The sequence below is a fragment of the Loxodonta africana genome, chromosome 15 (genome assembly GCF_030014295.1).
Source record: "Loxodonta africana isolate mLoxAfr1 chromosome 15, mLoxAfr1.hap2, whole genome shotgun sequence".
Classification (NCBI taxonomy): Eukaryota; Metazoa; Chordata; class Mammalia; order Proboscidea; family Elephantidae; genus Loxodonta; species Loxodonta africana.
Window position 1 is genome coordinate 47,014,991 of NC_087356.1, and position 25,056 is coordinate 47,040,046.

Genomic DNA, 25,056 nt, shown 5'->3' on the forward strand with positions numbered 1-25,056 from the left:
GCTATCTGGCTTTTCTCTTCTCCGGGTCTAGCTGCCTCTTCCTAGACAGGAACTTGCTTTGTCTGTTTTCTCAGCTGTCCTCTTCTGAACCAAGGGAGGAATGTTGAGATCACCAGTCTCCATTTAATCTCAGGGCTCTGACAGCACCTGGGACTCTCTGAGGTCATGCACCAGCCAAGAGCTGATATGCCAGTACCAGAACAGAGGGTCTCCTCCTGAAGCTTCAGTGCAAGGCTTAAGGCTAAGTTCCCTTACCACAGCCCCTTCCTCCCTCAAAAAAGAAGTCTTATGCTATTTTTAGCTGGCCCCAAAGGCTACAACTAATGTCCACAGTCTGCTAACATACAATATTTGGGAAGTTAGTTCTCTAGGCCCGTTTCATCATTTCTAAGACCTACTGTAAAAGGGCATGAGGATTAAAGTGCCTATAAAAAGGCTCACTAACAGTGCCTGACATAAAATTTATTGAAAACCACTCAGCGAGTCCAAAAACTAGCAGGACTCAACAGTGCAGACCCAAAAAGCAGTCTGATCCTTCTCAGGCACAGGTAAAGCTAGGCATAGCCTTCTCCTCGTTATGTTCTTAATGCTGGCATTTAAAACTCTGTAAATCAACTCAGTCCCTGACAAAAAACTCAAGAGCATCATCCTACAGCTCTCAGGACAGGAACCGTTAACCCAGCTTGCAAAGAAATGCACGCTTTCATTTAACCATTCTGATCACAGGCAAAAAAAAAGGATAATGGGTCAAGACTTAAGACCTTAACCCTCAAAATTTTCAAATGAAGCTGCCACACTGCCACACGCACACTCACTCACTTTCACGTTCTTTGTAAGAGCAAAAGCTTGAGAAAACCTAAGTAAGGGTCTGGCTAGTCATACAGAGTCCCCGGGTGGTGCTATCAGTTAAGCACTGGACTACTCAAAGGTTGATGGTGAGGAGCCTCAGAAGACAGGCCTGAAGGGCTGCTTCTGAAAGGTCACAGCCTTGAAAATCCTATACAGCAGTTCTGCCCTGCACACTTGGGGTCACTATGAGCTGGTGCAGACTCGACAGCAACTAACAAGTCAAACGGAAAACCTTGCAACTGTTAAAAACTGAGTAGATTTATAATGTGCTAACGTGAAAATGTCCAAGCTGAACTATAAAAGGGAAAATGCCAAACTGTACACAGTAATGATCCGCGTGAAGTCACGTCATCCGTGTTGGAACGTACAGAGAAAACTTCAGGAACCCCAAGGTACCTAACAAGAGTGGGAACCAGCGGCCTGAAGATGAGTGGCAGCGCTCACTTAGATCTTCCCCTCTCTGGAATGCACAGCTCTCTGATCCGGAACCCAGACGATTCCACATACAACACATGAACAAAAACCACGACAACAAATTCTCTAAAAACTGTAGGCTTTTTATTCAGTTAAGAGGTAGACAGATGAACATGGAAGGCTGTCCCATTTAACTTGCCGAAATTCACATCCCACTTCATTCATCCATCCCAGCTGCCAAAAATCTTAAAGAAATAACCAAGATTCCGGAAGTCTTTGTCTTCCTACTTCTTCTTAAAGTTACTACTAACTTAAATTTTCACTGTGTCCAAAGAACCTCATCCCTCTAGAAGTTCCCACGTATGCCAACAGAACCTGCCCCTACTCTGACAGGAGGGCAGAGCACGAATGACGATTTGTTTTAAGAGACTACAAGGGGCGCTTCAGTTTAAGCTTGTGTTGTTAAATCCCTGTGCGCATTAGGGCAGAAGCTGGTGAAATCAACAAAGCAGAGCACAGGCTGTCAAACGGCTCTGAATGGTTGCTGTCTCTGAAGTTAACTTGTGATTTTTTTTTTTCTTTTTTAACATTAGAACATAATGGAATTGAAGCCTGATACAAAAAGTAGAGAAATATGTACAGGAATCCACAGCCCAGAAGGAAACGGGACTTCGACAGCAGCCGGTGGAAACGTGGCTATTTTACATAGCTAATTTTGAGACAAGTCATATTTAGCACAAAAGCAATTATAGCACAATAACACCTCCCTCCCAGAGCTCCCCGCCAGTCTTCTGTAACACTGCAGTCATTCTTCAAGGGAGCAGGAATGCGTAAGGTGGACCCAAACACTGACAAATTTTAATCCCAAACAACTTCACACTCTGAGGATGACATATTTGAAGACTGCCATGATAGCAGCACTGATAACTCCCGAAATGGGGACTGTCACAAACCAGGCCATAAAAATGTTGCGGAAGAGTCGCCAATCAACAGCCTTCTTAGATCGGAGCCAGCCAACGGATACAACAGAGCCCACCTACAAAAAGATACAAGGAAAATGGTTCCTAAAGTGCCAATGACATTTTGGTAAACACGAAGCTGTTTAAACAAGGAGCCCCAGACTACTAAACAAGACTGATTCCATGAAAACTGGTTGTGACAGCTTAAGAAGATGACTCCTGGAAAGATGAAGACACCATAAGAATCAGTCATTACACATCTGTGCTAACAACGGTAAGACGACACGAGAAAAACACTTCCTTTCTCCCCTCCTGGAATTTCTTAATAACTACTGATTTCTTAATAAATTAAATTATTTAAAATTTTTTGTTTTCCAAAGATCATTCTAGCAGGAGGCTGCTATTAGACCTAACAGCTGATCACCTGGAGAGAGATTCTGGCAGAAAAAGGATGACTCATCAGACTCCCTGATGGGCCGAACTTGAATTTCCTGAAGGCAATGTCAAACATGTGCTTTCTGTAAATAACTGCCCATCCAAAAGTCCAGACTTGCAAAACCAAGGCTTTAGCCACCACAAATGGCAGCAACAACTCACAGAGCCAGAACTATAAAAAGCTGGCTGGTTTATTACCACACCCAAACTATTCTGAATGGCTTCCTGAAAAAGGGCACTTAACAGTGCCAAGCAGAATTGACTTGAGAGCAAAAAAATTACAAAGCAACTGTAAAAAGCCAGAAATTATAGCTAGCTCTGTATAATGGAAAAAGACTTCTACACTATTTTAGAAGAGTACACATTAATTGCTTAAATGAGCAGACACAAAAATTATAAAATGTAAGCTTTTACATTCTTGGATTCAGCTGCCCTAACCTTGTGGACTCTTGAAGACTCCTACTGCCTAAAACTTTCTCAATGTACCAGAGAAGTAAAGCCTGCACATCACTAGACCCATTTGTCAGACACACTACATTTACTTTAAACTTACTTTACAATGTGTTGTACTGATGGGAAGGCCAATATTTGATGCAATTACCACAGTGAGGGCAGATGCCAGTTCAATACTGAAGCCGCTGTAGACACAAAAAAATAGCGAATACTTTAGTTTGATTTTTTGATCCGCTAACACTTCAAATTAAAACGATCTTGCTTTTGCTCTACTTGGTGACAAAACTTCCACTGGCATCTTTATTTGCTCTAACCCCTGAAGTCTAAACTGGGCCATGGGACTGACTCCCCCTCTTTCCCCTCTCCTCTGCGTTTAATTGAGGTTTTAAGTTCTTCTGGAAGTCCAGTATTAAATCTGTCTTCGCTTTTACTTTGAAGAATTTGGTAATCATCAGTCTTAGCCAAGTATTCATAGCTCTTCCCTTCTAACACACAAGTCTTTCTCAAAAAGTTATCTGGTTAACAGAACACTGAAGCTGAATGGATAAATGTTTAAACAAAATTATATTTAAGGGCCATACAGTAAGTATAATTTAAAAACTCTGCATCAGCAAACTTGGTTACTTTAACTAAAAATGATTTATGTGTTGGCACTGTGTAATATTACATAATCTCTTATGAAAAATGAGTATTACGCTAAGTCCTGCTTCAACAACTCACCTAGAGGGGGTGATTGGTGTCAGATCTTTTCCCATGGTCTGGATAACTCTCCTTCCCCAGACCCAGAGGCCAATACAGATTCCAACACCACCATAGAGTAGAAGCCATATTGGTGTTGCTATTTTTGAAGACACATCTCCCGTATCATAAACCAGATACAAAGCAACCAGAGGACCAATGGCATTGCTGGAAGAAAAACGAGGGCAAAGATGGCTTTTCAGGCAGAACTAGCAAGATCCGACGTGCTGAACATACCAGAGTTTTTAAAGCACAGTTTTCAGGATCATTTAGCAAATGAGTCTTTTTCCAAAGGAAATGTATGGAACCTCAACATACACAACAGAAAAAACATGAGCTGCTCTGATGTGGGGGAGGACCACACATTTGGTCACCGCTCCTTCTGCAAAGGGCCTAGAACAACTCTCGGGTTCCAGTTTATAAACTGCAGAGCTAAGGAACTAAGGCTAACAACATACAAATTCATCCTACAGGGCAGTGGTTTTAAGTTTTCATCTTACGTCGCACTATTTACTGTCAAGGAGCTCGTCCCCACCTCGATAGACAAAAAGGCTTTTCTGTAAAAGACATCTGTTTGTCATCTGCAGAAACAAAGTGAAGAACATCCTTTGTAGCCTCCCTGAAGGCTAAGATTTTACTGCCTGTATTAAGTCAGTAACTGCTATTACCTCACTCCATCTGGATTATTCAGTGTCCTCTGGATGGCACAGGTACCACTGCCACTGTGGCCCCTGCGAGGGCCTTATAAAGAGGATAAGACACTTTAAAAACAGAGAAAGCAATGCTACAATTCAATGTGTACTAACCTCACGTCGTTGCCGCCATGGGCAAACGACCCGAAGCAGGCCGTGAGGATCTGCAGGAACTGGAAGAGGAGTGACACTTCTGGTTTATCTTGGTCATACCACTCTTCTTCTAGAGAGCCACTACTTCCTTTTCTGTCGCCCAGGCCCATTTCTCCCTTGACACTCACGTCCATCTCAGATGCAGAGTGAATATCAGACACTGCATTGCAGTAACTGGTGTAACTATCCATGCGAATTCGCTTCTTGGTGTCTGCACCAGGCCATGTCAGCTTCTCCATCTCTTCGCCTTTTTGTTCACCTTCTTTGGCACGGAATGAATCCAGAGGCATGCCACAAATTGCCATAGTATAGGAAGTATAGCTATTATTGCGCCTCAAGGGTTTGTCACCGGAGTCTCCCATGCAGTCTCCCACCTTGGCTAGATGTAATTTATGGAGAAGCTCTTTGTACAAGCCAGAATCTTTATGCACGGTGTGATACTGATAGTGACCGCTGGAGTTCATCTGGTTGCTGACTGCTTGACTGAACTGAACAAGGTTCCCATTAGGCAACTGCACTGCACCTACCCAGACCAAAAAGCGAACATCAAGATCAAAACAGTAAGTTCCTTCACCACCACGAGTAACAAAGAGAAACAACTCCATCCCCCCAATCATGGAATTTCAACTCACCATTCATGGCACTATCTATGCTGGTTTCCTCTTTCAGCTCCATGCTAGGAAGCCTCTCTCGCTCTGGAGCTTCCTCCAAGTCTCCAAGCTTGAATGAGACCGTCCTCTCCTCCACCACAGCCTGGAGGGGCACAGTGGCCGACCCCACGTCAGAAACAGGACTTCTACTTTCAATATCAGCAAGAGACAACTTTGTTTCTTCATGGTCTTCTTTCAAGCTGTTCTTTTTTTCCATCAAGGGGCTTTCAGAAGGACTGGACTTTATTTCTCCTAGAAAAGAAGGGGTATTTTAGTTTGGGTTTGACCACACTGACTTCTTGTACAGCGCCCTTTCCCCACCCCCAAAGAATCCACATCGCAGTAAGAACACACATAAATTGCAGTTACAATCGAGGATGACTTCCCCATCTGCTTTGTCAACAACGCATCCTACACCCAAGAACAAACCAGCAATGCAGAACTCCCAAGGAGTTGACCAACTTCTTCTGCAAAGGGCCAGAAAGCAAATCTTTTAGGTTTCTAAACTCTGTCACATAATCTTGTCCTTTATTATTATTATTATTTTTACAGCCCTGCTTTTATGGATTGAATTAAAAACTCAAACCAAACCCATTGCAGTTAAGTCAATTCCAACTCACAGCAACCCAGAAAGAGTAGAACTGCCCCAACAGGGTTTCCAAGGAACAGCTGGTGGATTCCAACCACTGACCTTTTGGTTAGCAGCCGAGCTCTTAACCACTGCACCACCAGGGCTCCATGGACTGAATTATGACCCACAAAAAATATGCCTGTGGTTATAATCCCATCTGGGAATGAGTTTTCTTTGTTAACAAACATGGAAACAGTTTTCTTTGTTGTACGGCAGCATTACTGTAGGGCATGCCTTGAATCAATCTCTTTTGAGACAGAAAAAAGCAGTTTAAGCAAGCAGGCAGAGATGGGGAAGACAGATGCCATGCCACATGAAGATCACCAAGAAACCAAGCCAAAGAAGCTGAAGACAGGAGAACCTTCCCCCAGAAAAAATCCTTCCCCTAGAGCTGGAGCCCTGAATTCAGACTTCTGGCCTCCTAAGCTGTAAGAAAATAAATGTTTGTTAAAGCCACCTCCCTGTAGCATCTCTGTTATAGCTGCATTAGATAACTAAGACACCTACCAATCTTAGCTCCCTGCCAGTCCCTTCAGTATTGGACTACACCTAGTTCATACCTTAGAAAAGGAATCCTCCAAATTTCGGCCCAAGAGTCCAAGCAAAGCAACAGTTCAATGCAGGCCACCTAGAAATGACAACTTTACCCTCTGTTTTCAGAGATTAAGCCTATATCTCAGAAGCCTCATGGTTCTAAGTTCCATGGCCGGGTAGAAACGTTTCCTGCCTACCATGTCAATGCTCCGTACTTTAATCCACTCCTTCAGCTACTGCAGTTACGCATCTAGCAAGATTTCTCTTCTCTCACACTGAGGTAAAAAACGAGGTCAGGAAGTCTGGAAAGCCTGATTCCCACTAAACACGTGTTCAGCATAGCCAGGCTAGCACACAGCCTCACCCAGGCCATTCCGTCCAGCTGCAGTGACGCTGCTTCTAAAGACCTTTTTTTTTTTTTAAATAATTTTTATTAAGCTTTAAGTGAAGGTTTACAAATCAAGTCAGTCTGTCACACATAAGCTTATATACACCTTACTCCATACTCCCACTTATTCTCCCCCTAATGAGTCAGCTCTTCCAGTCTCTGCTTTCGTGACAAATTTGCCAGCTTCTAACCCTCTCTACCCTCCCATCTCCCCTCCAGACAGGAGATGCCAACACAGTCTCAAGTGTCCACCTGATACAAGTAGCTCACTCTTCATCAGCATCTCTCTCCTACCCACTGTCCAGTTCCTTCCATGTAAAGAACAAACTTTAAATCACTACCTTAAGCATCTGCATAGATGAAAAGGGCAGATAAAGGTTATGTGAAGAGATCTCAGCCACTAAGAAGATGAACACAAGGTTGAAGTGAGAGAACCGACAGTATCAGAACCTAGTCAGCATTAATTATACAATATGTATAGTAATGGCCGAAATGATTCCCTCACACACCAATTAAAAATGTTTACCTCTAGAATTTATATTAACCTGAGTTATTAACCTCTGAAAATTAACCAAATCTAAGGTCATATATGGAGCCCTGGGGCACAGTGGTTTCGGCATTTGGCTGCTAACCAAAAGGTTGGCAGTTTGAACCCACCAGCTGCTCCTAGGAACCCTATGGGGCAGTTCTACTCTGTCCTGTAAGAGTGCTATGAGTCACAATCAACTTGATAGCAACAAGTTTGGTTTTTTTTTTTTAAGTCAGACATACACATTATACTTAGCTTTGCATGTCTGAATCTGAAGTTATACACTGAGAACTACATATAAGCAGATGAGGCAAATATTTCTTCTACAAAAATATTTTGTACTTACCTCTTAATTTTTCATTATGGTATCTGCATACTTTTCAATTAACATAGACTACAACTTCTCTATATTCATCTATCATGTCACTGCAACTGATCCAGGTACAGTAGGAAAATAGATTACAGCACAGGTCAAGTAGACCTTGACTCATGCCACAAAAACATATGGTTTGGGCAACACATCCATATCTACTGAAAATTTCTTACATTGCCAACTTATCCAAATAGAGGGCTTTTACAGGTGACCAAACAAACAGAAATAAGTACATTATGAGTTACATTTTTCTGCCACACACAGTTACTTACGTTCAATTTTTCTCTTCATCCTGGGACATACAAAGAACCAGACGATAAGGGCACAGAAAACTGCACAGCCCACCGAGATGAGGATGGTACCCCACAGAGGAAGTTTGTCAAAGCCCAGCACTAGGAGATAAAATGGTGCATCTTGAAAACCCCAGGGCAACAGCCCCCTGCAATAATGTGTAAACCCTCTGGGTCTCTGAGGGGTTCCCCAAGCCAGCCCATCACCTTTTACAGCTGCTACCACCTGTAGTTCCAGAGTTTACTGTGCTAACAGCTATAAAAATAAGTCAGCTTTCAATTTGTGAGAAAAATCCTATAGTTACCTTAAATCCACACTCAAAACACTTGTAAGACTGAAATTTCCTAAGCTCCTTCACACTCTAGTTTTTTTCCTTCACTTTGTAAGACACTAAGGATTACTGTACTTTGAGGACTTGCAAACTAGCTATTCCACTCATCGGCCTCCTGAAGTTGGCTGCCATTCACTACGTTTACACACAGATTCATTTTAATATTAAAAAGGAAGGAGTCACATTTGTCGAGCTGCTGAAATTCTCTGTAGAAAAGTTACCTCATCCATACTAGCTGTCAGTAAAATATTTTAACAAGGTTGTCTCTTTGGAAGTATTACCAAACCAAGAAAGAAAAGTGGAATGTTGTCTATCAACAGATAAGATTACCCTCAAGAGCTCTTTCGCAAAAGGAAAATAGTTTGGTAGTAAATTCACAAACAACCCAGATCTTAAGAGACTTGCCTACCAATACTTTTCACATGGCTCAGAGATGGCTAATTAGTCATTATCCACCTGTCACTTTAATGTTAATAACTCCAAATCACTAACCTGCACTGAACGCAGAATCAAAGCACTACACAGTCCAATCAAGCCTAAAAGACATTACCACGATCTGTAGTTCTATCTAAGAACAGCTTAGTTACTTGTGGTTACTTTGCTTATCAGGAATTAAATTACTGAAAAAATGGAAATTCTATTGTCCAATGATCAGTCTTTGAAAATCAGACAAACTGCGGCCTCTTCTTAGCCTGAAGGTCTACAGTGACCACAGGTCTTTTCACCTTAGTCTCTGCTCTCAATCTCATCACACTGCAAGTCAGAGACTAAGCTGTACATGAGATCTAGTCATTGCCTGTCCAAGTGCAATCTGCCTACTTTCAAAAGCCAAAAAGGGGAAACAAAGACACTGGTGTTTCTGGTAAATGATCCACAAAGGAAAGGAAAAAAATGTCAAAGTTCCCATTTTCAAAAATGATTGAAAATTTGGTTTTTAATTGCGCTGAACTATAAGCCTTGCCACATAAGCTACTACCAAATGTGCTTAGAGTTTCATGGAGATTCTTCTTGTTTATCAAGAACACAGTTTTAAGCGGAACAAGTTTTTCTTCACATGCACCATTTAGAATAAGGAGTCTGGTATCCCTTAACATGAGATCAGTAGTCTCATAAAGTGCTTCATTTTTCTTGATTTATTCCAAGAATAAAGGCAAGGTTAAAATTACTTAGCTAATTCCATTTTTGGCCAGTTACATTACTTACATGTGGTTGAAGAAGCAAATCACAACCCATTAGGGAAAAAAAAAAAAATCAATTTAGTGGGCCACAACCAGATTTAAAAAAACAGTATATGTGAAAATATGAGTGCATCATACATAGTACGTAGATTCATAATGCTATCCCGTTTATCTCTCTCTCTCTACAGAATGCGTGTGTGCCTGGGCCACACTGCATTTCTTCCAGTGGGTCACAGGCAAAAGATTGACAGCCAGTGACAATCACACCAAATGAGCCTAGACAGTATGGGTGGTCTAAAGCATGTGCTCTGTCCTGCCTGCCAAGCTACAAATTCTCGGTCTTTTGCAGTTGTTAAGTTACACGTATATAGCTGTGATTTAATCCATGCTTTGCCTTAGTCCCAACGTAAAAGTAAATAACATTTCGATCTTTACATTCTCACAAATTTTTTCCTCTTAGCTGCATGAATTCTTCTTCCAAGTGCACTTAGGCCAGTTGTTAAACATGCCAACTCTTCTCATTCAAGCAGATTCAGGGAGTAAATTTAGTACTCAGAAACAAAAGTAGCTCCATTTGGAAGAGAAAAATGAGAATATCCAGCCAATCAGTCCTAAATGACTGACTGTTGAAGACCAAATATTACTAATGACTCTTCAGTAGTCGAGGTCAACATCAATTCCAGCATTTTTAGCACAGACAGGAGAAGGGGAGGGAGAAGATCCTGTGAAGACTAAAGAGGAAAGGTCTGTAGTGATTTAGAATCTGAGCAGGTCTCTTTGGTTGAAAACCTATCTAGGTTAACTCAGCATACACTAGCCTGCAGCCTTCTGAAATGGGCGCAGGCCAGCCACCTTCTAGGAGATTTCAGCCCTGTAAAGCAAAAAGGGGTAAATTGGGCATTTAATGCAAGTTTTGCAAACAACTTGAAATTTACATTTAAATATTTTAGTATTTACTTACAGGGTGCTCCAGTATACATGATGGAAAAAAGGTTTATTCCAACTGTGCAGGCATAGAAAACTGGCAAAGCTCTCAAACCATTAGGAACTGGATCTGCCTGTAAAACACCATTCAGATCAACACATTAGAAGCTGTAAAAGCTAACCCATTTCTACAAAACCTTCTAACAGAGCGGGTTCGGGAATTATAGCACCAGTGTCCCTCCACAGCAGTTTCCAAGGGTGATGGGGCTTTTTCCTGCCAATGCTCCTGGAAGTCTCCCCCCTCAAGGCCAACCCCATCTCCTACCTGAATTTAAGTTGACACAGTTGTGTTTGGGTCCTGCAGTACATCATGTCATTCTTGCTTTCTTTCCTTTTTGTTTATTTATTTGCTACCTTAATAATAAAGCTACCTACCTATAACAGTGACTGATAAAATCCAGAATAATCGCTTTTCAATACCCACATTCTTAGGGTACCTGAAAGTCCAGATGTCATCTCAAAACTCTCCTTACGAAGTCTGAGCACACAGCTCAAGGTGAACTACACTTCTGTAACAAATGTCACTATACAGACCATCAGCTGTCAGGACACTGCTTTATCTGAGCTGATACCTTCAGAGATTCCTTAAAAATAAAACATGTAGTAGAACACACTTGCAACAACCACTCCACAGACAAATACACCATAATGTTCTACTGAAGTGCTAAGGTACAAGTCAACCGTGCAGTCCATCCATTCATCCGACTATCTCCCAAGGACTATTCTGGGCACTGGAATACAGGAGTAAGTGGCACAAGGTTCCTGGCTCACAGAACTAACATTTGTACTTGAGTATGGAATAATGTCAAGCACTGACAAGCGCTATAAAAAAAGCTAAGAAGGCTGAGCGGACAGTGATCACAGGAGGGGCATATTTTAGTCCAGGGAGGTCAGGGAGTAAGTGTCACCTGAGAAAAGACAAGAATGTAGTCAGCCAACAATGGTGTAAATAACCAGGGGCTAGGAAGGAGCAAGTCACCTGGCTAATTATTCCAGACACAGGTATTAGCAAATACAAAGCCCGTGAGGCAAAAAACTTTAACAGCACAAAGGAGGCCAGTGTGACTGGAAATGAGAGGAGTTCCACTCACAAGGAATGTATGTTAATTCTACAGAAAACACTCAAGTCGAACACTTCAAGAATGGGAGCACAAACCTAAATAAATACATAAATCAGAAGGCTCAATTTTAAAAATGTTAGCCTAAAGATTCAATATAATCTTAATCACATTTCCAATGGAGTATTAGGCAGAGGGGGAGACGGGGGAGACAAAACAAAAAGACCCTAAAGTGACTCTAAAGCTTCTGGTAAGAATCATCAGTACACTGAGCAGAATGAGTAGTGGCTTAAGATCAATGAAACAGAAAAGCTCAGACATAAACCCATTTGTGTAGTAAGGATGCCATTCCAAATCAATGGGCCTCAGTGAACACAACCACTCTGAATGTTAACTCCACTATCCATTGTTTTTGGTTTATCCATTACTTAAAAGAACAGATAGCGAAACCTCCGAAACAGACCCAAGAATAAATTACAGAACCTAGGAACTGTTAAGCACCTCTGAATAACGTACCAGTGTTAGTCACACACTGAAGGCAGTCAGTAAGGTTATGAACTTTTTTTTTTCTTCTAAGGACTATCCACACCTTTAAAAAAGTTCTCCAAGAGGCCTAAACCAAACCCCATCGCCTTGGAGTCAATTCTGACCCTTCGCAACCCTACAGGACAGACTAGAACCATCCCATACAGTTTCCAAGGCTGTACTCTTTACAGAACAGATACCAGGTTTTTCTCTCATGGAGCAGCTGGTGGGTTCAAACTGCCAACCTTTCAGATAGCAGCTGAGCACTTAACCACCAGGGCTTCTCCCAAGAGACCTGACACCCCCCGTACTAAAAAAAAAAAAAAAGACTCAAGCCCATTAGGGTTCTATATACATTACGTAGGGACTTCTCTTAACAGATTGTCAAAGACTATTTGGTAATACGGTATCTACAAACCAAACTGTAACTGGTCAGAGTTGAGAAGAAGTAACGTTTAACATGAAAACTTCTCTCCTCTCTACCTTCCCCAGCCTTCCAGTCACTCCCAAGAGGTAACTAGGGCTACCAGTTTCATGACATTGTTTTCCTCACCGTATGCCCCATCTAACACACACTTAAAGCTGTGCCTGGGAATAATGGATTTATACCTCACCGTCCAGTTATACACTCTAAGAAAGGAGGGCTTAATACTCCCCATTTTCAGCCACAGTAGTTCATTTTTCACATACTGCATGTTCCAGAAGGTTTAGTCTAAAGAAAAGTTCTGTTACGTTTTAAAAGCTGTTCTAGACATATTTAATATGATTCCTGACAAACGGGAGAACGCGTGATGGTCCACGTTCTTGACCAGAACTTAAATACTCAAAAGGAAAACTTTCCTCTTCCTCTATTCCTTCTGTTTAATGCCACAACAATCCTTAACAGAATTACCCCACCTTCATTCTGCTTTTTCCTACTAAATAACCTGGTATCTCTGGAACAGAGACATTCAGAAAATAGAAATTTTTCAAAAAGCAATTTTAATCTTAATTTCCGAAACAGAAGCTAAAAAGAGTTGAGCAGTATCTTATAGTCAAATATTCAGATCTTATCACAAGACCCCAAAAAGCTTATCAGTCTAAGGATTTTTTTCAGCAATTTTAAAACCTAACGGTAACCATAAATATTCACTCATCACCTCCAAATCCCTCATGTTACTAAGGGACTGGTGTGTGCACGTACACACACGGGGCGGTGGGTATGGAAGACCCTCAAAGCCAGTATTGTTTGAAACACTCTTGCTGTCGTTCCTGATCACGCTCACCCCTCACACCCACATAAGGAACGTAGAGTTAAAATCCACATTAACATATCTAACTTAAGCTCTCAATAACTGGGGACTGTATCCCTCAAATGAGAGGTTCTGGGCACCTGAAGGAGCCCTGGTGGCATAGCGGTTAAGAACTTGGCTGCTAACCAAAAGGTCGACAGTTCGAATCCACCCGTCACTCCTTGGAAACTGAATGAGGCAATTCCACTCTGTCCGATAGAGTAACTATGAGCTGGAACTGACTTGAGGGCAACAGGTTTGGTTTTTTTGGCGGGGGGTGGGGAGGAGACCTGAAAAATTCCTCTTGATGTCTAATGGTACGATTCTCCCTCCAGGACAGAAGACAAGTTTGTTTTGTGGAAGGAATATACATGAAGCCTCTCCAGAGGCAGAAGAATCTGCCTCCCAATAATCAACAAAGTCAATGTAAACCCTTTTAAGACAAGCACCCACACAGGACCCTATTAATTCTCCGGGTTCTCTAGCATGTAGGGGGCTATGCAGCTCTAGTAAAAACACTAAAAAATCTGGCCACTGACTACTGGTGAGCCTGAAATTCAAACACTGTATCATCATATGCTAGAGTTGGGGGGAGAAGGCAGGCAGGTGCTAATCACACCTGCTTGCTAAATGAGACACAACTTCTGAGTCGGTCAACACCAGTAAACCGTTTACACTGTATCAGTCAAATTATACCTACCTATAGATGCTTCCCATTGTGGTCAAGCAGATTTCAGAAACCCTGGTGGCTAAGTGCTGCTAACCAAAGGTCGGCAGTTCAAATCCACCAGGCACTCCTTAGAAACTATGGGGTACTTCGACTCGATGGCATTGAGTTTGTTGTCTTTTTTGGTTTTATAGGTGTTTCAGTAGGAACTCTGACAGCACAATGGTTAAGCACTCAGCTGCTCATCAAAAGGTCAGCAGTTCAATTCACCAGCCACTATGCAAGAAAAAGATGTAGCAGTCTGCTTCTGTAAAGATTATAGCATTGGAAACCCTATGGGGCAGTTCTACTATCCTATAGGGTCGCTATGAGTCAGAATTGACTCGACCACAATGGGTTATAGATGTTTCAAATCTTTGAGTTAAATTGCTATATTTTGTCAGACTTAGGTTATAGGAGATAGTGATCATGATCACTTTTCTAGAATTTCTACAGAGACATGGTACAAATCCTTCCCCAGAGAAGCTTAAAACTAGACCAGTTGAGTGGCTCTAAATACATTTTTACCCCTTGGGATTAAGCTACCTATCTCCCCTCACTCAGATTTCATAGTTTAGAAGCTTTTTAAAGAGCTGACAATGGACCGGTTAAAAGCCATTCCCCTGAGAAAAAGGACAACTCTGTTTCCTGAGAAAAGAGTATTTAGTCTTAGTGTAACTCAGCCCCATGCCAACATAACCCCTTGTTGTCTACATTTATTCTGCAGTCAGTATCAGACTTCTTGATAAAAGAAATGGGATCAGGTCCCTCAAAAACATTTTCAAATGGACAGGAAATAAAGTGACTCTCTGGATGGGGGGAGGGGAGGACTACCTTTACTGTTTTTTTCTCTCGTCTGAGAAACTGGAGTTGAGTCCAGTGTGAGGAGAGTCCTCATCTAGAAGCTTATAAACTGGTTATGATAATTAGCACTGTAGAAAGAACTATGTCAAGACCCAAACTACTCCATTTAACTGGCAGCTTAGAAAAAGCCTCAAGAGACACTGTGACCTGTCATTGTAACCTCAAACTTACAACTCAAATCGTTCTCGATATTAACTTAGATAAAGTAGTAATCTGCACACAGCTGGACACCAAACCAAAACCAAACCCACTGCCATAGAGTCACCTGGGACTCACAGCAACCCTATTGGGCACAGTAGAATTGCCCCATAGGGTTTTCCAAGGCTGTAAATATTTTAAGAAGTAGACTGCTACATCTTTCTCCCTTGGAGCAGCTGGTGAGTTCCGGCCACCAAACTTTTGATTAGCAGCCAAGCGTTTTAACCAGTGCGCAACCAGGGCTCCTACAGCCAAAGTTATTCTAAATAAATTTCCTTATTTCTCCACTTGTGTTTCTTCTTTTTCTTGGTAGGCCCTAGTACTCATTCAATTTTTCCTTCCTGGGTATTGAAAACTTGCTTCTTTCAGAGAACATAGTACCCAAGAAGCACACAGAACTTTTTAATCTTCCAAGGCCACAGCACCTACACACCAATGTCATCTGCAAGAATGCTGCCCCGGTTTGAATACGAATGAGTAGCCCACTGGAGGTCATGAGGGAGGAGGAAGATTACCTTACAGAGGATGAATGCACGAACAAGGAAGAATAAGATTCCAGACATAATCCCGGAAAGCAGCGGAGAAACAAACCAAGACATCACTGGAATAGAACATATTGAGAAAAACCATCAACTACTGCAAATCAGGAGGCAAAAAGTCAGTTCAATGTTTCGTTTTCAACACTATGAGGTGTGTCCTTCCATTTTACACCATCTTCTCCTGTATGTACACGGTAACACATGACAAACAAAAATTAATAAGCCATTTAGAGTTAAACATACCGATTTTTATCAGTTCAGACCACTTGACGCCCTCCTGTCCCTTCGCCACCAGGGAGAAACCAATGGTTGCACCAACAATGCAATGGGTCCCAGAAATGGGAAGCTTCAAAAACGAAGCCACGAGCTGCCACACAGCAGAACCTGAAACAGTCAAGTTTTATTAAGCAGCAAAATTCCCTCATGTGAACAGAGAAATCTGAAAGGTAAAGTACAAGAACACAGTCACCCACCCATCCTGCAAATCGGCTCCCCCATCACTAAAAGGAACTTACCAAACATAGCGCTAACTGAGCCGGCCATCAGCAGCTGCTGGGTCGAGTTGTACATCTCCACATCAATCAAGCCCTTCCGGATGGTTTCGCTCACTTTGGCCCCCAGTAAGACAGAGCCCACAGTTTCAAAGATGCTAGCTAGGATGCAGGCTTGCTTCAGGGTCACTACACCTGAGCCCACAGCTGTACCAAAGGAATTTGCTACATCATTGGCTCCCACGGAGAAAGCCAAGATAAAGGCAATAATGAAGCCCAGGATAAGCATCCATAGGTAGTCCACCAACGGACCGGAAGTGGCGGTAGTGGTAATCAGCGTCGCCATGGTAGATGCCATTCTTAGAGTGTAGTGGTATTTAATCAATACGTGAATTACTGTGCAGCTTTGAAGATGTGTAAACACAAAATGAGGTATGGAAATACTATAATAAATAACATATATTATATAAAGTTAAATACTGTAAACGACGGCACAGAAACCGAACTGGGAAGTTACTGCTATACGCTGCATAGGGGCATCTGTTGTCTGTGGCTTCTTTGGTTCTGGAAGGCTAAAAGCACGGAGCGGAATTCCATGGCAGAGAAGATCAAGAGCGCAAGTTCATCCTGCGGGGGAGGAAACGACAATAGCGGCGCTGGGGCGGCCGTCTCGCGTCCCCTGCGCACAGCCCGGGCGGGTCGTGCCCACCACACACGGCCCGGCCAGCAAGGATCCCCTGCCCACTACCCAGCGGGCTCGGGTCCACTGCGCACAGCCCAGGCTGCTGACGTCCCCTGTCAGGCTGGCTCGCGTCCACTGCGTACGGCCCGGCCGGCTCCAATCCACCGCGAACAGCCCAGGCGGCTGGCGTCCACTGCGCACAGCCTGGGTGGCTCGCGTCCCCTGCTCACTGCCCGGCCGGCTCGCGTCCACCGCCCACTGCCCCGGAGACTGGCATCCCCTGCACACATTCCGGCCGGCTCCAGTCCACCGCGCACCCCGGCCGGCGGGCACGTGGCGCGGGCGCCTCCCGGCCGCGCGCTCAGCCCCGGCCCCCGGCCCCTGCGCAGCCGCCCGCCGCCCTCTCCGCGCCGAACCGGAAAAGGGCCGTTCCCGCGCGCGCCGCCCGGGGAGCGCCAAAAAGGCCGGCGGGCGGGAGGAGGGTCGGGCGGGAGGAGGGTGGGGCAGGCGGCGGAACGCAGCGACACCGAGGGCGCAGCGCGGGGCAAGGGTCGCGCGGCCCACACCGACCCTCCCGTGGCCGCGGCGCCCGCGCAGGCCCGGAGAGAAGACCCTTTCCGAAGCGGCGCCACCACTCACCAGCGTAAACGAGGGCCGAGCGGGAGACGAGCAGCCCCGGCTGCGGCGACAGGCTGGGCCACGCACGCACACCCCCGGTCGGCGAGTGGACAGCTCGGCGCGGGGGCACCAGGAAAGGCTCGGCGGGGCTCGCGGCCCACCCGGGAAGGAGCGGCGGTCCCCTCAGCGGCCGAGAGGAGAAAGCAGGCAGCACGCACCGGCAGCCATCACTCTGGCGACGCACGCCGCTAAGTGCCTCTTATAGCCGGCGCCCAGCTCCGCGTGACCCACCGCCCCTCGCGCGCCCAGGAGCCCCGCCCCCTAGTGACGCACGCTGGCCGGCCCGGCGTGCACGGCCGCGTGAGCCAGACGGCTGCGCTCATTGGCCTGGTCCGCACCGCCGGCCACGCCCCTAGACAGGAGCGACCCACGTGGGGAGGGCCGGCCGGGTGCCTGCCGCCCGGTCCCGGCGTCGCTTCGCCGTAGGACCCTGTGGCTGCTTGCGGGCAGAAATCGAGGGTCCCTCGCGCTGCTCCCGGAGGTTGCCGTGTAGGGTTACAGCGCCTGCGACCGAGGTCGTTCCTCGTTCCTTCCCACGAACCTAACGGGCCCGGCTTTGCAGTACTAGCTGCGCCATCAGGCCGCACTGTCAGCTCACTTGTGACCTGCCACGCCCGGGGGCCACACCTGACCGACTTCCCTCCACTCTGCCAGATGACGCTGCGGGGGAGCTCGCGCCCTGCGGCTCCGGATCCACTCCCGGCACGTTGCCGCACCTGTGACTTGCCCTTGGCTAGGCTGGCACTGTCCCGCGCCTGGGGGAGGGCTCACGTGGTCTTTTTGCTACCGCAGTCATGCACTTAATCGAAAACAGAGTGAAGAGTCACGAGAACAGGTTGTCTCTCCAGCTATGGCGCAGAGCCCCAGAATGGCTGTGGGTCATTAATTTCCCGGTGGCAGACTTGCGTCTTCTGAGCGGCGGCCTTGGTGAGGGGGTAGGGGAAGACACTGCTTCAGATTCAAATTCGGACTTTTCCTGCTTGCTGCAGTGTGTCACCTTGAGCAAGTCTCAAATCTCTCTCACCCTGCATTCTCACGAATGTAAAATGTGAAAATTGAATGAGTTAGCGTGTGGGAATGTGACTGAACTCAGTAGGTGTTCAATAAATGTTCATTTCCGAAAAGGGTGCAAGGGGGAGTTCTCTTTGCATCTTGGAAACTTTCTTACCCTTTTGAGGTAAAGATTGATTTCTAGAAGCAATATATGGTGTTTACTGTACTTTTGAGATTAAGATTTGTTCTGCACTTTTGGGGGCATTTCATTACATGGTTTAAGATCAGGATGAACCAGCTAGTCGTGCCATGGGAGATTAAGGTGATCTTTTTCAGGCTCGTTGTTGTTAGCTGCTGTGGAGAGGATTTTCCACTCATAGCAACCCATGTAACCAGGTAGAACTGCTCCAATAGGGAACTGCCCCACAGGGTTTTCTAGGCTGTAATCCTTACAGGAGGAGCCCTCGTGGCTCAGTGGTTAAAGAGCTCAGCTGCTAACTGAAAGGTCAGCAGTTTGAACCCACCAGGAACTCCATGGGAAAAAGATATGGCAGTCTGCTTCCATAAAGATTTACAGCCTTGGAAACCCTGTGGGGCAGTTCTACTCTGTCCTATAGGGTCACTATGAGTCAGAATCGACCCCACTGCAGTGTGTTTTGTTTTGTTTTAAATCTTTATGGGAGCAGATCACCAGGTTTTCTCCATCAGAGCCTCAGGGTGGGTTTGAACCACCAACTTTTCAAGTAGTAGCCAAGTTCTTAACCTTTATGCCCACCAAGGCTCCTTCTTCAGGATTGTAAAAAAAAAAAAAACATTGCCACTGAGTCTTCCAACTTACAAGGACCCTATAGGACAGAGTGGAACTACCCCATAGGGTTTCCAGGGACCGGATGGTGGATTTGAACTGCCGACCTTTTGGTTCTTAACCACTGCACCACCAGGGCTCCCTTCAGGATTACAGTGAGGCAAAAAAATACCAGGCTATAGGATAGCACTGACTAACAGCCTTGTCCTGAATGGCAGAAACAAATACGTTGAAAGTTGTTGTTATGTCTGTGTCAGCCTGTGTATCTTCTGGCCTATCTAGAACGTTTGGTGGAGTTATACCAGAAACTTGCAAGTTTCTAGGTCCCAAGGTTAAGTCTGAAAAAGAAAGTACATGCCTGGGAGCCCTGACCCTGGAGTCCAATTCAGATGTAATTCTGGCACATTGAATGTACTGTTTCCTCCACCTTTACTTGACTTCAAGGTTATCAAGAACTTGAATAAGGAGATAAAGGTCCTTGATGTTCTGCCATTTAAAACAATAATTTTAAAAGTAATAATTTGTAAGCAAATTGCCCAGAACTTTTCCCCAAACCATTGCCATGAGTCAGTTCTGACTCATGGAGACCCCGTGTGTCAGTGTGTGTTTTTTTCAATCTGTCTATAAACATAATTTGCCAGCCTGTGGTATCGGTTCTTTAAAAAACAGTTGGGAGGGGGGCAACCATTTTTTGTGAGGTGGTGGGGCAGCCCCGGGAGGCAGCAAGGTGAGAGAGTGCAGGCCCCTCAAGGTGGGTTTGCATGAGTAAGAGAGGACTGGGGTGGAGGTGCAAGGGGAATTCCCCTGTCTTGCAAATGAATTCTGTCAGCGTCCTCCTTAGGGTTACCCTCAGCGCCTCTGCTGTAGAGAAGGTGAGGGATTAGGATGGGTCTGATCTCCTCAACTCAGGAAAGAGAATGGGTGCACCATGATCCTTAGAGACCTGGACTTGCCTGGTCTGGGCTCCTGGCTGTGCCTGTGGAGAGAAGTTACAGTGACCTGAAAACGAAAGAAAAAGTAGGTATGAAGGCTGCCAATTTGTGCACAAATGGCCCTGGTTCTGACCTTATTGCTGAATGTGGGAGGAGTGGGTGGAAATCCTAATGATAATACCACTCTGTTCACATCAAGGCGTTGCCAAGAGCATTCTCTAGGGTTCTCTAGGAAAGGCTGTTTGCTGTAGGGGTTAAGCACACAGGCTGTAAAGCCAAACTACCTGTTCTGCTACTCACTAGTAATGTGACCTTGAGCAAATAAATTCTCTGTGCCTCAGTTTCCTTACCAGTCAGGGGGGAGATTTAGAATCCCTACTTCATAGGCTGTTGTGAGGACTAGGTGAATCAATGCACATATTAAAAAAAAGTATTTTTTTTTTTATATGCACATAACACCCCTCCAAAAGAGTGTTTAACGTGCAGCACGGAGCCTTGGTCATGCAGTGGCTAAAATGCTCAGCTGCTAACCAAAAGGTTGGTGGTTCCAACCACCAGCCCCTCCAAGGGAGAAAGATGTGTTGGTCTGCTTCCATAAAAATTACAGTCTTGGGAACCCTGTGGGGCAGTTCTTCTCCGTCCTATAGGGTCACTCTTGGACAGCAGTTGACAGTGTGTAGCTGGTGCCACCCGAGTGCTTTTACTCTGTTCAACAACTAGCTGAAGGCCTACTGTGCATATCTCATGCTAAAAATGAAGTATGTATTAGGTAGCAAGACTTCCTCCCTCCATCAACTGGGTCCCTGGTACCAAGCTCTTCCACTTCTTTCACTGCTGATGGAGAGTGAGGGGCCATGAGGCTGAGGCTTGCTGCCAGAAGGGCACAGCCAGTGCGTTGGGCTCACTGGCCTAGGAGTGAGAGCCCTGGCCTGGCTCAGATCCTGACTGCCCACAGGATCTTCCGTGAGTCACAGCCACGGAGCCCATGAGCCCTAGCATCCCTCTACTCTCGGCCTCACAGAGAACAGAACACGCTGCTGAGCATGCAGCTGGGAGGCTGTGCATTTGGCATTTCCTGGAGATGTTTCCATCTCTCCCTAACTGGCTGGGTTGAATGAAGCTGTTGAGAGCTGAGAAAGCAGATCCAACAGTGCCCCCAGACCTGCAGAAGTCCAGACAAAAGGAGGAGACGATGCCACTCCTGAGCTTCCTGAGCCCAGAGAGACTCCCAGTCAAGGAAATGTGTCTGAGGTCACCTTTCAAGGAGCACGAAGTAAGCAGCCAGGGAACAGTCTACTTGGAGGAGGAGGACTGCAGCGGGGATGGGAAAAGTGTTCAGCCAGACCAGGAATGAAAGCAGTTTCAGAGGCCATTAGCCCTTGGATGGGAGCAAGGGGAGAGAATATCCAAGGAAGGGAAGGCGGACCCTTTGAGTAAAGGAAACCCACCTCCTATCTACCCACCACTCGCCTCCCCATGAGTACAGTCACAGTGAAGTAATAAACAGAACATATAGGATGTAACTGAAGGCTCCCCATGTGCCAGACACTGTTTTGGGTGCTCTACCTGCTTTATCTCATGTGACACTCTCAATAAACCTCTGATGCGCTAACGTTATTTCACAGATGCAGAAACTGAGGCACGCAGAGGCAACTAAGACACTCCTAGGTATTAACTCTCATTCACTTAACACATTTACTTCTTTTTTCCTCCTTCTTTCTATTAACTATGTTGTTTATACAGTATTTCAAGCCTCCTAAATCCTGTTGGGATTTAGGAATTTTTTTTTTTTTTAATCCTGTAGGGATAAGAAAGGGCATTTTTTAGGAAACCTGTCTCCAAGATTGTCCCCGAGTTTTCTCAGAGTAGGAAGAGGCAGGAAACCAGGGCATATGTTTTCTCCAGAAATAAAGTTGATGCAGTGGCCTGACCTTGTCTTAGAGTCACTGAAAACTCTGCTCTCTTGAGACTTCTCAAGAAACCTGTCTTGCAAGATTAAACCCACCATTAAAAAAAAAAAAAAAAAAAAACAGGTTTTAAAAAATTTTTTAAAAATCGTTGTCATCAAGTTGATTTCGACTCATGGAAACCCCATGTATTACAGAATAGAACTGCTCCATAGGGTTTTCAAGGCTGTAATCTTTACAGAAGCAATTCACCAGACTTTTCTTCCATGGAGCCACTGGGTGGGTTCAAACTTCCAACGTTTAGGTTAACAGCTGATTGTAAACCACTTGTGCCACCCAGGCTCAATTCCTACAGGTAGTAGTTTCAAAATAATGTTTCGCACAAGGACCACACATTACCACCACCCCCACCACTTTCCCCCCTGCTCTAGGGTGTGGCTGACCTCTCCGTCTTCAGACATTTCCTCCTTCATTATCTAACAGGATTGGACTCCCAGTCTCCATGACTCTGCCCCGACAAGGTCCATGGAAAGCTCACAGTGAAGGAAGGAGGGGCTTTAAAGCACCCAGAAAGCCAAGCCTGGAATTGGAAGCTCACTGGTTGAGCCTGGTCTCAACCTGGTCTCTTTATTGCTGTGGACGCTGGTGCACAGCAGTAAAGGTCTGGATTTCTGGTGGACCAGGTAAACCGGGTAGCTAGTTCCACTGTCAACATAAGGAGAGGGGACTGGCCCAGCCACCCCTGACCATGCATCACCTGGTCTCTTCCCTTTGGTTTTGACTTTACACGTTTAGGCATGATGTGGAACAGGACCCAGAGAGAGGGACTGGAAGCATAGTTCTCAGGAACGTGAAAAAGTCCAGGCGTTTCTGGTTCTGTTGTGAGGCAGCTTCAGGACATCACAGTACTCTCCAACACTTCTTCAGAAAGATCTCTCTGGAGGTTGAAACTGGGATTCCCCATTTTCTTCAAGACCCAACTTTCTCAGTGCCTAGTGGGAGGCAGGGAAGAAAGGCAGCTGGCTGGAGACTCAGGCGCTGTGTGTAATGAAGATGCTGTGGCAGAAGGAAGGGTCAGCTCACTGCCACCACACCCAGAACATGTGGCTCTAGGCTAAGAAAGTGAGGGGGCAGCAGGATGTGAGTCATCCACACAGTCATTCCAGGGAGGAGGTAGAAGGTAACGGCTTCAAGCTCTGTGTCTTGAGGCTCTTCTTTCATTCATTCATTCATTCATTCATTCATTCATTCAACAAACATTTGTCATGAGCATGCTCTGGATATAGTGGATCAACAAGATTGACCTGACTATGGCCTCACAAAACACAAACCCCTTTTTGCATTTAGAATTTCACATTGAGGACAGGCCATAAACACAACAGCCAAGGAGGCAAAGTCAACCTTCCACCCCATACCAAACCTCCTCACTTCTGTACACAGCCCACACACCTCACTCTTCTGGTGGTTCAGTCACTCAGCAAACATTTCCAGAGCCCAAGAGGCTGTGCCAGGCTCCTCGTTGATAGTCCGCCCACCACTGCACAGACTCCTGTTCTCTGGGGTCTCCTTCCCAGCAGGCTCAGGGCCCCTTACTCACACCTACTCCCCTCAGCAAGAGAAAGGGCTCCAAGAAGAGTCCCAAAGGGCTGGGGGAGGAGGGAGGGAGGTAAAGCTAGGAAAGAGCTGTCTGTCATGGGGGGTGACAGAGCCTGGGCTTCTCCTCAGCTTTGCAGGTCCAGAAATTTAGGTATTTGGGGCTCAAAGCGTGGCTTCAGCTCTCGGGAACTGCTTCATGAGAGACTGATGCTCTGCGCAGAGCCCTGGTTTTCAGTGGGGAGATCATTTCCGTTGATGGAAGCCCTCTTGCTGCTATGACCTTGGGCAAGGTTCTTAACTTCATTATGTTTCCTCCTGTATAAAATGGAGATAATAGAGTTGTTATGAGGATTATTGTTAAATGGACTCAAACATACCAGTGATCATGAAGATGGTACAAGACCAGGCTATGTTTTGTTCGGTTACACACAGGGTCACCATGAGTCGGAACTGACTGGACAGTAACTAACAGAAACAACCCATAAAAATCCATTGAATCAGTTCCAACCGATAGCAACCCTATAGGGCAGAGTAGAACTGCCCCATAGAGTTTCTAAGGAGCAGCCGGTAGATTCGAACTGCTGACCTTTTGGTTAACAGTGTAGGTCTTAACCACTACACCACCAGGGTTTCCAACAAACAAAAACAACATGAGGCTTAAATAAGTGTTAGCACTGTGCCTGGCCAACAGCAAGCACTCAGCAAATTTGAGCCATTTGAGTGTCTCCAAGAAGAGGGCCGGTGCACAGTAGTTAAAGCGCTCAGGTTGGCAGTTTGAAACCACCAGCCACTCCAAGGAAGAAAGAGGTGGCAGTCTGCTTCTGTAAAGATTTACTGCCTTGGAAACCCCATGGGGCAGTTTTACTCTGACTTATGGCATCGCTGTGAGCCGGAACCGACTCGACAGCAACAGGTGTGGTTTGGTTTGAACATGAAATGCTCCTGTAGTTGGTCTTATCCATTATACACAAATTCTTACCAGTTTCATTTTCTGAAAGTGATTTTATTCCTGGCGGCACCTTACCGTTACTCCAAAATATATTCATCTCAGGACTGTACATTTATACATGTGACCATTCATCACCACCCCCCCATCTGCAGGGGACTGAATTTTTAAATGTGACCTTGGATAATGCCTCTACCTTTCTAGTGAAGTTTTGTAAAAACCTTAATTATGTTTATAGGGCTCTTCCACTCACAGTTCTAGGTACTTTCAAAAACATTGCTTC

General features: G+C 45.3%; 2 protein-coding genes across 2 annotated transcripts in view; both read right to left on the reverse strand.

Annotated features, from left to right (window-relative positions):
• Positions 1 to 1,385: 1,385 nt before the first annotated feature.
• SLC20A1 (solute carrier family 20 member 1) lies at positions 1,386 to 16,969 on the reverse strand. The gene is made up of 10 exons (XM_003417398.4): positions 16,259 to 16,969; positions 15,987 to 16,127; positions 15,720 to 15,805; positions 10,560 to 10,656; positions 8,071 to 8,190; positions 5,326 to 5,595; positions 4,655 to 5,216; positions 3,831 to 4,016; positions 3,211 to 3,295; positions 1,386 to 2,299 (listed from the first exon to the last, which is right to left on the reverse strand). The coding sequence occupies exons 1-10, from the start codon at positions 16,590 to 16,592 to the stop codon at positions 2,138 to 2,140; spliced, it is 2,043 nt and encodes a 680-aa protein (XP_003417446.2). The 5' UTR covers positions 16,593 to 16,969; the 3' UTR covers positions 1,386 to 2,137.
• A 5,378-nt stretch (positions 16,970 to 22,347) lies between these two features.
• CHCHD5 (coiled-coil-helix-coiled-coil-helix domain containing 5) overlaps positions 22,348 to 25,056 on the reverse strand; it is a 62,944-nt gene continuing 60,235 nt past the window's right edge. The window contains exon 5 of the mRNA XM_064268827.1: positions 22,348 to 24,142. The gene's annotated coding sequence lies outside the window, so the exon portion shown is untranslated. The remainder of the gene's footprint in view (positions 24,143 to 25,056) is intronic.